We start from the raw sequence: 16,563 nt of genomic DNA on the forward strand, positions 1-16,563 counted from the left end.
CCCTGTCTGCAGCACACCTTTACCTATGAACATTCAGCACACAGACACTCACAGTTTTGGTAGAAATCGCTGGGGGGGAGAAATGATCTGAAACATCACCGTTTACCCTTCAGCTGTAGCTTTGTGTCTTGAAACATTGACAATTCATCTGTAATTTAATCTCTATTATTAATGAATTATGGAAGCTCTTTTCCCTATGCACTAGACCATCAGATTGTGTGTAGAGTCTGTCAGTAAATAATATTTCTAAACACCCATGTAGTCTTACAGACACTCAGAAAAGAAATAGCTGTGCATACAAAAATAGATATGCTCTTTTTCAAGTTAGTAACATATAGTAACCATCTAGATTAGATACTGTACTGGGCAACTGGCTCTAGGTGGCCCTGCTTGAGCAAGGCAGTTGGATGAGATGACCTCCAGAGTCACTTCCATCCTCAGCTCCGTGATTCTGTGACATGTTAATTTTCATTCTTCAGCTCAATCATACTGTACAGTGATGTCTTTGAAAATGATTCATCTGTCATAGTCAACGAAGGTGACTGTTTTAAAAGACTTTTAGTAAACATCCTAAAGGGGTGATTTTAAAATGCTTGAAATTAAAATCTGTGCCTCAGTCTTTTTCTATACTGACTGGTATTTTGTTTAAGTAAAGAAATCTACAGTAGATCTTATACAGGCGTCTTAAGGATGACATCGTTAGATTCAGGAGAATTGCTATATGTTAAAAATATAATCAGATGTACAGATAATAGTAGGAATTGAAAGAAAATACTTCATAAATCCATTTCAATTATTTGTCACATACAGTGGATTGAACAAGAAGCTATATTCCAAACCAGGAGGATTTAAATGCCACCTTACTCAGTTTGAGAACAAAGAGATTTTCAGTTTATGTGTTCTCTACATAGAAGAGGGAGCAGAATGGATTTGTTGTGCTAAAATCATGGCTAAGGTGGTGCTGAGAACAGCATAGATAAAGGGCTTAGTGTGGCTATAGGAAAACAGACAGCGTTTGTTCATGGACTTCAGTGCATTGCAAAAATGAGCCCTGATTAGATCTGAACCCTACAAAGAGTTTAAGTGGCTTGGTGGAACAGGTACAGTTAATCTGTGTTTGGTTGTTAAACTGACTTAGTAATAAGAAGGTTATGTGGGTGTATATGTTTTATCATTCTTAAACTCAAGTTACATTAATCATTATGTAACAGTCAAATAGGATAATCAGATTTACAAATGCCTCGAGCAATATTCAAGACCAGTTGCATCTCTTGCTTATAGAGAGCGAGATCTGACATGCAGGACTCTTTGTTTGTAAGAACTGTGCTATAGATACCACAATCACTGATAACTCTTTGCAGAACATTTTAAATCTGTTAGCATTGAGAATTTACAGATTAACCCAAGGATTATATGACACTATTGATCATATTTTTCCACAAGTTTTTGAGCTGCTGGATTATTTTTTTGCTTACTAATTTAATCATACACTCGTGAGTCTGTTCTTTTACCAGTATACAAGTTAGTTACCAGGATACTGGATATTAGAAAGTCTACCAGCTAGATACTGGTAGGATGCAATCAACAGGAAATTATACAACTTCAAACCTAGCAAACAATGACATGAATGTATCATTATCAGATCACCTTTGTGATAATCGACCTTAGTCATGAATATTTTAAAGAACTTTTTAGTAACTGTTCCTCTATATGAAATACTGTGACCTCTTTTTGAAACAATTTAATGTCATAAGAGTTCAATATTCAAATATATGCTTTTAGACATTTTAGCAGGCCACAGCATTTAAAGCTGTGCAAGCAAAAACAATATGTAGAATCTGCTGTCATATTTTAAGATGGAGGGAAACCTGAAGAAAATACAGCATTATCAGTGGTTCAGTACGCTGTGGGTTTTAAAGAAACAAGTATGTAATGATTCATTACTGCAATTACACAGTATTCTTCTTATATAATGTAGTAGTTCTTCTTATGTAATAATGTGTCCTACAACATAATACAATAAACGCTGAACTGATCTGTGCAGTATAATGCTGAGTATGTAGACTCAACCCATTTTTATGATGATATCATCCGGTACTAAAACATAAGAAACCAGAGATCCTTTAGAGACTATAAAAGACCTTTATTTTCCCAAATGTTTAAAAATAAGGGCAAAATCCTGGTTTCTGCTGTGGTCAATGTCCATGTTACCAATGGAAGCAAGATTTCATTTCAAATCATGGGAGATTTTCAGCATGCTCCCCTTGTCTCAGTTTTTCTTAACTCCCCCAGGTTCTTACGAATTCAGTTCTAGAATGACGTGTGTGCTGACAATAGTCAAGACAAAGAATCTTTTGCTGTATTGTGGAAGTGTTTGTCATATTTTAGATCTCTGAAATGGATCGTATTTTTTACCTCCTTTCTTTTTTTGCCTTTTCCTTTTATATGATACCCCAAGAAAAAAGGTTTGGCGATCAGTCACCCCCAAACATTTTGCTGCTTAAGAGTGCTTGATTAACACTATATCTGTCCACTGAAGTCAGAAATGCGCCACAAATCTTAATTCTGTTTAGATGTTCGCAGCACATGCTTGTCAGTGTGTTAAGTTTTATATTAACAGGCTCAGTGGGGAAAGATTCATCATTGTGGTACTGCATGGACAGTGGGATGGAAAACTTCTGTCTATCAATGGGACAAGCTATTGTAGGTTACTTAAGTACTTCTCTGCCAAAGTAACATTTACATTACCAAAGAGGAAAGTTCTGCTAAAGCATCAGCAAATGAGTAAAAGGTAAATATATTTTTGGAAGTACATTTGAGTCTGCGCTCTTCAAGGAACATAAGGAGATTGCTGTAAAAACTAACATACTTTACCAACAAAGGTTCTCTCTGAGGAGTGCAGCCTGAGACATAAAACACATGAAACGACAAAATTTCTGATGAATTAGGTCAAGAAAATGCCCACAGTAGATCAGTGGCATATAGGAACTTATTTTTTAAGTTTGGTGGTTTTATAAGAAAGTTAAATAAAATGTTTGGTTTGTTTGCATTCACCTTTGTCTTTCAAAACACTTTCTGTATGTTATGTATAAATACTTCTATTTTTTAAGTTTGCTTTCAAAATAACTGGCTAGCATCAAGGCTTTGGTTGTTATTTTTCCTCTAAGAGTGTGATAAATCTAGAGAACAAAGGCAGTGTTAAGACAAAGCCTTTTCCTTTCTCTTTACTGGAGATGTTTAAAAGGGAGAGTTAAGGACCAGGGAAAATGGGCCAAAAGTGTATACCAGAAAAAAATGACAGAAAGTTATATATATAGGCAGTGTTAATTTTATGTAATTTATGCATATGTACAATTCCTTTTTAAAGGATAATCTTAGCCATTGACCATGTTTGACCTGACCTAACCTCTTTTCACTACTCCTGGTTATGGTTGATAGAAGGTAGCACTGGGACCTTTCTTCAGAACTATTTTCACTTTGATTCTTCAGCTGAGCAGCATTCTTTTTCTTCTGCTGTATGCTGAGCAACTTACGTATTTTTTTAACATCAGTTTCCTAAGTCTTTTAGTTCAAGAAAGTTCAGAGACCAAAGAAGCCTTTGTTGGAGGCTGAGACACCTCTCAGGCCAGTTCAGATCATTTGCATTCAAGTCAGTTGCCTGGAGACACAAATTTTTGCTAACATACAACTTAACTGTTCTGGTTTTAGGAAACTACTTGCTAGAGAATGGAAGGGAGTTGTCTTGGAGGATACAAAGTTAAGTTTGGAAAGTATAATGAGAAAAACAGATTGATGCTCTCTGTTAGCCTGGGCATGCTCAAGTTTAGCAGACACTTGGCTATGTGATTGCATGAATACAGCATTAATGAAAGTTAGTTCTCTGACAGAAGGGAACTCTCCTTTCTGGGTTAGTATAAAGTCCTTGTTTTGCTTCTATAATTAATTTCATTTTATTTTCATGAACATTTTAGGTGTATCAATACATGCATGAAACCATAACTGTTAATGGCTGCCCCGAATTCCGAGCCAGGGCCACTGCAAAGGTAGGATACGTGCAGCTGTTGAAATACGTGTTACCAAAGTGATCTAGTAATTGACTGTGCGCGTGTGTGTTTCAGGTATTCGTGTGTACACTGTAAGAAAATTTAGACATCAGTGGCAGCCCAGAGTCTAGAACCAGTGCTACTTCCCAGGTAACAATCATAATGGAAAATTTCAACCTTTATGCTGCTTCTGTAGATTAAGAAAAGAGAATGATTTTATGGAATATGATGCTTTTTGAAAAGTTGCTTTGCAAAAGCAAGTATACTGGTTCTTCTGTAGCAGTCTGCCTGCAACAACCAATATTTTAATGGACTGTTTTCCCATACATCTCATCCAGAGAGGACACAATTACTTGGGAGATAGAAACTAAACAGTCAAAATTCCCCTTTTAAGTAATGGGAGCTGTAGGTGCTGAGAGAGTGGTGAGGATGAACAGTGACAGAAATAGCCTGATCAACATTTTATTGACTCCACAGCCAAATGTAAGCCTGGATTTTTTTCTGATACATTATCTGTTCTATTAAAATGTATTCTCTCTTTGTCCATGTGGGCGTGCCTTTCTTATATCCTAAGACAATGACAACTACGTTACTGCTGCTACTGAAATGATAAGGGAATTCACACAACCATGAAAGAACCCATTCTTTGTGCCAGTATGAAATATGCTCTGTATTTTCATAACATGCACAAAGATAGATGCTTCCCAACAAGGGTGTCCACCATAGCTTTCTTTTTCCCATTACTGTTTTGTACAAAACATGTCTTTTATGTGGTGTAGCAGGTACTATGCAAAGTAACTTGCAAAAGCCATAGATCTTCTTTCGAGATATTTCTTTATGATCCCATTCCTGTGAACATAAACTCCCTGAAGTCCTAGTGGAACTAAGATCTCTTACCATTAAGTATTTATGTTCAGAGACTTTAATTTAAAGCTGTATCCGAAGAGGAAGGTTGGGAGTGTGTTACAAAATGATTTAAGAGTATTTTAGAGAAGTAAGCTCTATAAGAGCAGCAAATAACCTAATATACTCTAAATTGCAGTGTATTTTCCATATTAAATAGGACTTTCTTTTCTGTAGGCTGTACTTCTGATTTTAACCTTCTGATTAAAAGCTAATGGTCAATGTAAATTTGTAAGGTCTTTGGTTCTATATAGAGAAATGTGTATATGAAATCCTGATTGTTTACACTGCACATAAACATAGAAATTATTGCTATGTTATTTAGTAAATGGGGAGAAGTCTGATTAGTGTTTCCCATTCTCATTTCTTATTCATATAGAACAGCAGGTTACAGAGCAATGTTTCAATATCGCAATATTTCCTGGTTATTTCTGGGCTGTCTGTATTTCATTCTCCTAGTGCATTCATGTCTGACATAAAATGTATGCATGATGACAAGTTCTGCATGTGCAAAAACATGTAATTGAGAATGAACCATTATGTCACATCATCCACTAGCTTCTATTGAGCATAAGTGTTATAGGATGCTCAAAAATATTAGTGTAATGCAAAATTGTCCAAGCAGTTTGAACTACAAACACATGTTAAAAACTATAAAATATTTTCTTAATGTTTATTTAATGCTTTATTAAGACCGATAATTAAGAAAATGCTTGTGGTGAAAAATCAAGGATAAATGTAATATTTTCCTGGATGCAAGCTTTACAGTATGTTACTTTTTTTTTTTTCTCCCATGGAATAAGCGTAACAATCTAGATTTTTCTAATTGATTTATATATCTGTTGTTGTCTTAAGATTTAATTTTTCAGTAAAAGTTTCGACAGAATTATATAATAAAACCTCCTATTCCTGTTCCAGAAGTTATTTCACAAAGTTTATAAATTAAGCTTTTTAATTTAAGAATATATTTTGAGGATTTAAAATAAATAATTCCATAACTCCAAAAGCAAAGCAGAGAGTTAACAATTCAGTTCATCCATTTTATTTCAACTAGGAACACATTAGAGATCCCATTATCTTATCCCACAGGAATAAATTTTCTCCCTGTGAAAAGGCAAAGGAGAAATGTAGTAATGATCATAATGGTGCACCACCACAGAGGTGGCTTTCTGGTGCCCACTTCTGGCTCTCCTGGTAACTTTCTGTATTATCTTTGACAAGTCACCTAAATTCTCTGTTCCTCTGTTTATTCCTTTATTTGAAAAACATTGGCATAGAACTTGATGTTTTTAAAATATTTTCAGATAATCAGAAAAAGTCAGAGTAAGATACAGAAATGTTTTCACAGGAAGGAGTTCTTCCTGCGAATGAACAACAAAGTGTCTATCACTGTTCCCCCTAAATAGCCAAATCAATCTTTTTTTTCTTCCAGGCAACAGTTGCTGCATTTGCTGCAAGCGAAGGTCATTCACACCCGCGAGTGGTGGAGCTGCCAAAGACTGAGGAAGGCCTGGGCTTTAATGTCATGGGAGGAAAGGAACAAAATTCACCTATTTATATTTCTCGCATCATTCCTGGAGGAGTGGCAGAAAGACATGGTGGGCTCAAACGTGGGGACCAGCTGCTTTCAGTTAATGGAGTGGTATGTGCAAATTTGATAGAGCTTTCATTTTCATCTGGATTTTCATTTTTCACAGCTGTTCTAATGCCACGATTTAAATGCAGCCACACGAAACAAAAAGAATGAGCTCAGTGAGAGACCTTCAGTGTGCGTTTGTGGTGCAGTGAGGCAGAGCTCCAACAACAACTTTGTGCCATTACAATTTCTATTGTACTGGAGAGTGCTTGAAGAGCTTAATTTCAAATCCTCACCACCTAATTTATGAGGAACCTATGTCCTTAATTGATAATTCTGTAAGTTCCGCTTGTAGTAAAAGCTTAATAACAGACTGTCGTTCTTTCATTTCATAGCCTTCGAGGCACACAGCCCTTTCCAAGCACGGTGATGCCACAGTGGCACTTGTGTAGTCTTGTGACCTTCAGAGCCTTTGAACACATAAAATTGAAAGAAATTTGGTAAGCACATTTGGTGCTGATTTGCAGTGGGGGGCACATTCTAGATTTCTTTTAGTGATATTCATCCAGCTGTGATATCTTTGTCGGAGAAATCAGCTGTACAAATGTTCGCATAGAGCATGTATGCTGGGTAAAAAGGTACACTTTTTACATGGTCATTTTTCATGTAAGTCAAGGTGGAGTATTTTGCAGTAATTTCACTGTGGATGTCAATATGGAGGTAAAAAAAAGGGCTGTTGGAATAGAAGACATACAAGGTTCTGACTCCATGATATGGGTCAAATTCTGCCTTTCATTTTGCTTTGTGTCTTCTTTTACAAAGAAAAGTAAAGTACTGAAAAGGTAAGGATAGTCGTTTATATAACCCTACACTTCCCTTTATGAACATGTAGTCCTTTTCCATGCAAACCTCCGTCTGACCCTGTATTTAAATACATCAAAGGCACATAGTAACAGTTTCTGAGTCCAGTCAGGAATCTAAGACTTTACAACTTAAATTTCTTCTTCTTTGCAAGCCTATAAAAAATAAAAATGATTTATGTTTTCATCTTTTTCTGTCAACACTAGCTATTCCCTTTCTCTTGTAACAAAGTATTTCTGTAACACTTCAGACAGACTTTTTCCACTTCTTGTATTAACTATCATGTTCTCAAAAGAGAAATACTAGTTCTGGAAACTTGTACACAATGAGGAAGAAAAGAAAAACCCACTGAAAAGATTATTTAGTCTCAAAGAAAAACAAACTGAATATTTAAGGAAGTTTGTTACTTGAACTTCACTGATTGAAAGTCGATCAAAAAATTTTGTTGTTTCTTTCAACAGGTGATTAAAAAGGCAGACAAAAATAGTTTTAATTCACTAATTGATGGATGATTCTTGAAAAATCCTTTTACTGTCAACAGCATCTAGGCAAATACCAGAGAGGAAAGTGGCGAACCTTCAGATGTCAAGATATATTGAATTTGACCCTCTTGTCACCTCTGTTTTATGATTCTCTATTCAAAAATTTGATGCATGTGCTCTAGAATATATATTTAGGTAATGCAGCAAAAAAACACAGTACAAAATTTCCAATTACATGTGGACACATGAGAAAGTTTAGAGATGCAAGAGAAATGTTTTTGTATTTAGAGTCTAAATAACAGAATTTAAAATTTGAATTCAAGTGCATACTTGAAATAATCACAGAATCATAGCAGGGTTTGGGTTGAAAGGGACCTTAAAGGTGATCTTGTTTCAACCCCCCCAGCATGGTTAGGAGCACCTTGCGCTAGAGCAGGTTGCTCAGAACCCCATCCAACCTAACTTTGAACCCTTCCAGGGATGGGACATGCACAAATTCTCTGGCAACCTGTTCCAGGGCCTCACCACCCTCACAGTAATGAGCAACTGTTCATAAACCAGTCTTGGGCGGAATTAATCCCATACAATATAATTTGTAAAAAGGCAAAAATTACAGATGTGATTATTTGTTGCGATAAGGAGCAGCGCAGATTCCCCAGGCAGGTGCAAAGGAGAGCCTTTATTGCAAAAACTCACCCTTTTTAAGCAGTTAGCCATTTATCAGTTTACATAGTTTTAAGGGATAACAAATATGATTCAACCAATCACCATACACAATGTAAACACATGATGGTTATATAACATGTTTTTCTACCTTAATTGAACTGTGTCTCTTTCCCACAGTCCTTTTCTACTTAGCCAAAGTAACAGGCCTGAGCCATGATTTTACAAATGCAACAAGGCCTTCATTTTATAAGGTTTTACCTATATGCAACAGTTATTTGTTTGCAGACAGCTGGAGACGGGACAAAAAAAATCTTAATTTAGCATTGTTTACTGGGACTAATTCACTCTGATTCTCTTAATTTAGCTGGAGAAAAGCAAATAATATACAGTATGTACAGTAGAACATACAGCTCAGTGGTGGGACATGAAAATGAAATATCTGTAACTTGTTTGTGCTCAGCCATCGATGGTTATCCAACTTCATAATTAGGAACATAAAATTAGAGCTGTGTATTCAGAATCCAGATTTGTTATCCCAGCATGACTGGGAAGACTGTTCCTTGAGCTGTTTCACTGGATGTTAAAAAACAGTGTTTTCTCATTATGCTGAGGATTTTGTTACATACTTTTGTCCCATACCCCCTAAAAATAAAGGAAATTGAAAGCAGTAAGCTCTGCAGATGGCTCGACAAAAACACTTGCTGGTGCCTGTTGATATCTGGCAAAGATTCTGCATTTGTCAGATACCTTGTGTGAGTCAGATACAGAAAGGATGCAAAATAGATTTATAATGACTAGTTTGTCAACCAAGTATTTCTTTAGAGATACCTAATAGAAAAATTCTTTTCAGTTTCTCAACTTGTGGGCTAACAGTCAGATTTTCTTTTTTGTCTTCAAGAAAGTTAATTTTTTTCTTTTCAATTTATGGCAAGTCTGTGAACCAGGATAGAGTAATGGTTGGTATTTGCCCACACTATATCTGCAGTTCTTTCAGCTGTTCTTATCTGTACAGTGTTTTGCATTCTTCTCTTTGATGCAATCTGCCAATGCAATAATGGAAAAAAAAGAGTAAGTATATGTAAGTATATGTAATAAAGATTTTATATTAAGTAAATATATACTTTCCAAAACAATTTTACCCATTTGGTGGGCAGTTCTAAAGTAACGACAGTGTCAGATCCTTGCAGTGTCCCCCACCACCACAATCCAGTCAGCAAAGTACCTTGTGCAGGAATGACCTCTACCAGCAGGAGTCCTTTGCCACCACAACCTTAGAGGTTTGCAGAGGCAGAAAAATTCCAACAGCAAAACAACTTCCTTTGCCCTTTCCTTTTCCCCACTCCAAGGGGCTCTGCTATTTCACTTGTACAGCTGCTGTTAAGCAGGTAAAGTTTTTGTAACACCTTGAAAATTGAAGTGCAAGCAGTAATAAAGACATTAAGAGCAGGTATAACGATCATATTAATAACAGCTGAAAACTGTGGTTGTAAAGATCTGGGTGAGGTGTGTTCAGAGAGCAGGATTTGTATTTAGCAGTGCTGTTTGCCTTTGTTATTTTCCCTTCTTTTGTTTATGGCTCAGAGCAGTAGGCTTAATTCTGTATCATTACTATTCAAATCAACAGGAGTTTTCCATTGACCTGAATAGCAACAAAGTCAAACCCTTCATTTCTAATTGGAAAATACCATCTGAACTGGAAGAACAAGGCTGGGAGCAAACAGGAGAGAAAATAGACAATCATGATAAATGCAGTTTTCTGGGTTGTTGATGGAATTATTAAAACACACCAGCTTGTTATTCCCCTACAGAACTATCACAATTTCTCATTTCTTAACCATCCAGCTCTTTGAAAGCAAAGTTTTTTGAAAGAAAATGTTTCTACTTCGTGTAGGTTGGGAGCTTACAATGTTTGGTCATAGCCTGTTCTAAGTTCATACTGTTGCACAGCAGCAGAACCAATCATGACACCACTGAATACCCTGTCATTTCCCCTGAATGTCCATGCCATGCCATGCTGACCATGATTTACAAGCAAAAAAGGAAAAATAAAAAAATGCTAAATTTTGTACACTTTGTCTTAAGGTGAGACTTACATTTCCAAAAGCCACTATCAAAGCCAGTCACAAAGAATGTGCTATAAAAGAGAGCTAGTTATAGCATGTGTTAGTTATGATCACCTAACTAACATTGAACAGTTACAGGCTAGGGGATGTGGGGAAGAAGTTTTCATTTGTATCTGTGACTTGTTCATTACAGCAATTTCACAAAACGCCCTGTTCATCTATAGCTTTTTACTTTAGTTCACTTTGGAACATTAGACACATTCACTGTTACTTATGCAACGAGAGTTTCCATTTTTTTTTTTTAATATTTGTAAGGAAACAATTTCTTTCTCCAAATTACTTTTTAGTAGCAGTGCTTCTCCAGCAGATTTATCCCAGTTGCAGTTTCTAAAAAATCTGGTCATCGAAGATCATGAATTTTCTTGAAGATCTTTGGATCTACTGGAGGAATTTTGTGAACATACAACTCAAAATATATATGTTCTTTCTCTATTTCTGGTAATCATTTCAGCACCTGACATTCATTATTTCTCTGAGTTTCATTAATGTTTCCAAAGCATCTTAAAATTTCTGTAGAAACTTAAGTCTAGTCAGTTAACTCAGACATAAAATGATTGTATTAATATGTTGAAGGATATTTAACAGGAGAGGGGAAGATAACTAGCAAAGTAATAACCTTGAATTGTTTATGCTATCTGTATAGAGTGGCTGGTTTTTGAAACTTCTAAATCATTATTTCTACATCTTAATGTGCCACATCAGAAGTAGTTCTTACTCCCTGTTCCCACACAATGCTACTCAGTCAAATAGGAGAGATGAGTATAGAAAGAATTTTCTTCTGGCAGTTGCTATAACAATGCTAAGTTATTCTTTTTGCATGAATCGAATTTAATATTTTGAATGCTGCTACTTCTCTTTGGAAGCCTGTGGGTATAGTTTCATTTTAAATAGCATGGTATACATAAGAGTTTTCAAACACAGCAGGTAGCAAAACTTGGATTTAAGTGGGAAGAAAAATACATATTTTTAGATGATCTAAAATCCATGTGAAGGTTGCAGATATTCAGGCTGTTGGGTTTTCTTCTCTGCAGAGATACTTCTGTTTTTTGGAATACATCCTACAACACATGTGGACAATCATGCACCGTTAGAAAATTTTTCCCCATGCGCATGCCTAAAAAGCACTCCAGTCAGTCCACTTAATGGTTGAAATTGAATACTCTTCTTTAACAGCCAAGTCACCTCCCTGTTTTGGAAATTTACTGTTTCAAGCAACGTTAGCATAGAAATCAGAGCTTGAAAATTAATACATGCCCAGCAGTGCATAAGTCTTACTTAAGGTTTTCTTTTTAGTGGTCCCTTAAAAAGTGTAAGGTGTGGAAACTACCTAAAACTCTGACAGGCTTTCCATATGAAAAAGACAGCTCTAGATCAAAGCACCATTTTCACTATTAAATCTGTTCTCCCTGCTCCCAGAGTGTGGAAGGAGAACACCACGAGAAGGCAGTGGAGCTCTTGAAGGCAGCCAAGGACAGCGTGAAGCTGGTGGTGCGCTACACTCCCAAGGTGCTGGAGGAGATGGAGGCCCGCTTCGAAAAACTGAGAACAGCCCGGCGCCGGCAACAGCAGCAATTGCTCATTCAGCAGCAGCAACAGCAGCAAACGACACAGCAAAACCATATGTCGTAGGTGAGAGGATTCATTGTTCTTCCCTAAAGGCCACTGACAGCACCCCACCTGGGCCAGCCGCTTCCAGGGGTCTGTCAGGGCAGCATCCCAGAGCCCATCCCAGCCCCAGACAGGAGCAGGGCAGCCCCAGGCCTGGCCACCTGCCTGGGGATAGAGACAGGCTGGGACATGAGCTCACAGGTGTTCCCAGTTTAGTGGGATCCCATAGCTGAGCAGGGCAGGGCTATGGGGAGCAGGAGACTGGCCCTGCTGGGGCATTGCTGTGGCAGGACATGATGGCCCTGGGGGCTGACATGAGGTCTTGGGCTTTGGATGGGATGGAGGGAGCCCCAAGGGGGGACAGTCAGGGGCCTGGAGGTACCCTTGGGGCCCCAGCAAGCACTTAATGGAGTCAGGATGAGCAGAGCTCATTCTTTGGTATATTTCCACATGGTTTTTCCCAGTAAAAATGCATTTTGAAAACAGGTTAAAGGCACTAGGAAATTCTGGAGCCAGTTTCCAACTAATAAACCTGAGCTCAGTAGCCACTGTGCAGTTCTGGCTTATCTGCAAGTGAAAGAAGTCCTGGGAATGTTTTTTTATATTGACAACCAGAGCGTTTATGACAAGTAAGAATATGCCGCCAGATTTAAAGCATTTTCAACAAATCTGTTACCAGTCTGCAACAAAACATCAAGGTTTCTGCAACAAAACATCATGGTGGCAGGTGAAGAAAAGTCTTCCTTGCTACAGGGAGCCCAAACTTAATTCTGATTACTCTGCAGGGCACTTCTAAGTGCTTGCTTTTAGATACAGTTTGGTAGGAAGTATTTCGTTCACTCATGACTGACATTCAGTATTACAATAGCTTCCAAGAGGTTTACAAGTCTCCCAAGTGGCATATGAGGTTCAAAGATGCTCTGCATATGCAGTTTTTCTGAAATCAGTGAGAGTTTGTGCTCTGAATGCATTTATAGATACGCTCCACTTGCCTAAATAAAATGAAGTAGGAAGCATGTCCCAATGACTTACATCCCAACCCTCATCTCGTAGCTGTTTGTTCCCAAAACAGTATGCGTGTACTAAAGAGACAACAAGTGACTCAGAAAGTCCCCAAATAGTTAAAATCTGAAGTGCCCAGTGATGGTTTCATCCTTATTAGTGTTGACACTGACCTCTGTTGGTAATCATGGGAAAACACCCTCCTTGTAAACACCCTGTCCTGTGACCACCAGAATTCCAGATTTGTCGATGCAAACAAGGGCTCTGTTTTGAATCCCACCTCAGGGCCTCAACTCAAGACAAGAGGTATAAACAGTAGTATTTCATTAAGTAGGCTTGAGGTTTCTGTGTAAAACAAGGCCATTGCAGGAGACAGACATACACATGAAGTTTTTCATTTTTTTCAGTTCCTAAATCATTTCATTAGCAAGTAAAGAATTTTTGCTGATTTTAAATTGAAAGAGAAGAAAGGCAGGCAGAGACAGCCAGCAGCTTAATTCTTCAGTTATTTGTGCTTGCTCTGAGGAATGTGTTTCTTTAATTCTAGGTTGTTCTCAAGAAAGAAGAAGCCTCAATCAAGAGTTCAGTAATCAAGCAACCAGAGCTGTACTCTAATATTCCAGCAAAAGCAAACAACTACAGGAACATGAAACAGAATTCATCTGGAGAATGTACAGTGCCAGACTAATATTAAGTGAGCCGTAGGGAGGGTACCATCATGATAAGGCTTTTCAACACACAGCAGTCACAGATACCTTTTACTTCTGTGACTCTGTTCCTAACGAGAACAGCATGATTGGTAAACCCTATGAAACAGCGAAGTCCAGGGCTTCCAAATAATTCTGTTCGATCAAATCTTGTACCCCTTACTCTGACAAATTTCTAGTTGGCTTTCTCTAGTCACTGAAAGTTTTGTTTAAGGAGGTTAAGATTGTCTACTTTTGAGAGCAGGATCTTTCTCTACAGTTATCTCCAAGAATGAAAAACATCAGTTCAAAGTTTTGCCACAGACATCAAACTCGTACATCACGCTTCATAACCACTTTGTACTATATATTGTAGAGCTGTTTTAACCTAACTTCCTGTTTATAATTTTCAGATTTCCCTCTGGAAATAGCAATTTACTATATTTATAAAGTATTCCATTTGTAGAAGCAATTGGCTTTTTACTCTTGGTGTTTCCATATATTTTATTATGCATCAACAGAGTGAGAAAGTTTTAGGTCAACTTTAATTTTATTAGTAGTAAAGTTAGGGAAGCCTAGAACTGTATTTTTAAACGTAGGTATTGCTTGTATCTATTATAGTTACTATTCAGAAATCTATAACTGGATATATTTATATATTTATTCCATAAAATATATATTGTCTGAATGTACCTGTTAGAGAAGTAGGGTCTTTGCTTAGCATGTATTGCAAATGTAGTAAGCTAATGTTAGCAAAAGACCGAGCTTTGTTTGGCAGATATTACTGTGATAGCATAATCTCTGCATTTCTGTATTGTTTAATTTATTTTCCAGTCTAATGTTAATATATTTTAGCGAGGAGGAAGTGTTAGTTGTTTCTTTTAAGACTCACACATTATCATTTAAATCAGTTTGAAATTAGAGTTCGTACTTTTTTTTTTAATTAAACAAAATTGGAATGTGCAAGCAAAATCTGTAAGTTCTTAAGTTTACATGTCTGCTTTTCCAAAGAAGATAGTCAAAGCTGGAAGGCTGTAAATGTCATCTACTTTTAAGAAAATAAGAAAATGGACCCCCAAATCCTGAAAAAAAGATCAGTTTTACATGCCTTCTGTGCTTCATTAGAAAAGACTGGGGGAGAAAAGGAGTTCAGGGGAAAACCATACAGTCACTGCATGTTGAAAACTCCTGCCGATGTCAGTGAAAGTTCAGTAATGTGAAGAATGGAATGTAGAAATGGTCAGAAACAGTGTTCTGTTCTGAACTTGGAACAAAGTCAGAAACAATTAATATATTGGAGGATCTATTCTCAAACAGAGAGAGGCAAAGCAAAACAGGGGAAATTGGCAGTATCATAGCATATGTTAGAAACCAAATGCAGGCTAGCCAACAGTATTGACAGTGTTTCATCAGTGTAAGTAGCCATTGAAAGGAAATTACTGTATTTTTAAAACCAAACAGCATGAGAGAAGCCTCATTTTATACAGAGAGGTAATTGTATTCAGCAGTCATTGGTGACAATATCAATTAAGACAGTGGAGTTTGAGGACTACCAGAACTGAAGATGAAATGTATTGTGCTCTGCACGGTGTCTTTTTATACTTAATAAAATTGTACGTACCTATTTTAAAACTGTTCTCAAACAGGCATTGCTATTAATATTGACAGTATATAAGTTGTTATTATGACTGCATATAACTGTTCTGTATCTCATCAGTATGATTTGAATTACACTGATAGCTGCATTTTCAGAGACCAAGTATTCAGATTTAGTCAGCCCACTGTACTACATTTTTCCAAACTGCCTCTCCACCTCCTTCCCTCCTCTTCCTCAAAAAATTGAGTGGAATGTGCTGATTAATGAATTTCAGTAATAGACTGTCATTCATATAGAGAAGCATATCAGATTCATTTTCATATATTATTATTCAATAAATTATTTATACACACTAAAATTAACATTCTAGTCTTTGCCAACATTTAGCAGTAAGAACTGTCAATGACTTTCAAGTGGAAGCAGGTAGAAATAACTTTCTGTTGCTTTTCATGCCCCTTACTGATCAAAGAAACATACTGCTACTCAATCACAGAATAACCACTGTCCCTGAGCCTATGGTATGCTTTTGCTTGTAACCAGTATTTTCATTTGTGATTTAAATGTATTTGGTCCTGATTCAGTACTGCTCTTCCGTATGTGCACGGCTGAATTAGTATCCAAAAGAAGTGCAGGGAAGACAGCCCTTTCCACATGCAGGTCTGCAGGTATTTGTGCATTGTATTTTAACTGATTGGTCTTCTGGCATTTGCTGTTCCACTGCACTAAATTGATTTTCTTTCATTCGACTTAGTGAGTTTTATTGCCAGTATTTACCTTTGAGGCTCCCTCATGTTTCTCTGCACTGGTAGCAAACTGAGGTAGGAGATGCAAGGCGCCTCTTCTGTCTCTTTATTACAGTAACCAAAGGAGTGTTTACATACTCTTGCATCATGTTCACTTAGACTGAAGATCCAGATGCAGGATCTAACAATAGTAGAGATTCGGGGTTGCTGGCATTTACTTAGTAAAGTTGATGGTTCTGCTGTGCTAGCCATAGTTTTTCTGTTTGCAGCATT

At 37.1% G+C, this 16,563-nt stretch overlaps 1 protein-coding gene across 3 annotated transcripts in view; it reads left to right on the plus strand.

Moving 5' to 3' along the window:
• Positions 1-16,293, plus strand: part of LIN7A (lin-7 homolog A, crumbs cell polarity complex component) — a 50,427-nt gene extending 34,134 nt beyond the window's left edge. The window contains exons 3-6 of one of the 3 annotated variants that reach the window (XM_042017670.1): positions 3,972-4,043; positions 6,379-6,588; positions 12,071-12,283; positions 13,812-16,293. In XM_042017670.1, the coding sequence (XP_041873604.1) occupies positions 3,972-4,043; positions 6,379-6,588; positions 12,071-12,283 (495 nt within the window). In that variant the 3' untranslated portion in view covers positions 13,812-16,293. The remainder of the gene's footprint in view (positions 1-3,971; positions 4,044-6,378; positions 6,589-12,070; positions 12,284-13,811) is intronic. The other 2 variants (XM_042017669.1, XM_042017671.1) reach the window with 2 other exon arrangements.
• The last annotated feature ends 270 nt before the right edge of the window (positions 16,294-16,563 follow it).

This window comes from Corvus kubaryi, unplaced genomic scaffold, assembly GCF_017639235.1.
Source record: "Corvus kubaryi isolate FWS band 111438036 unplaced genomic scaffold, C.kubaryi_AGA036_p1.0 137, whole genome shotgun sequence".
Taxonomy (NCBI): domain Eukaryota; kingdom Metazoa; phylum Chordata; class Aves; order Passeriformes; family Corvidae; genus Corvus; species Corvus kubaryi.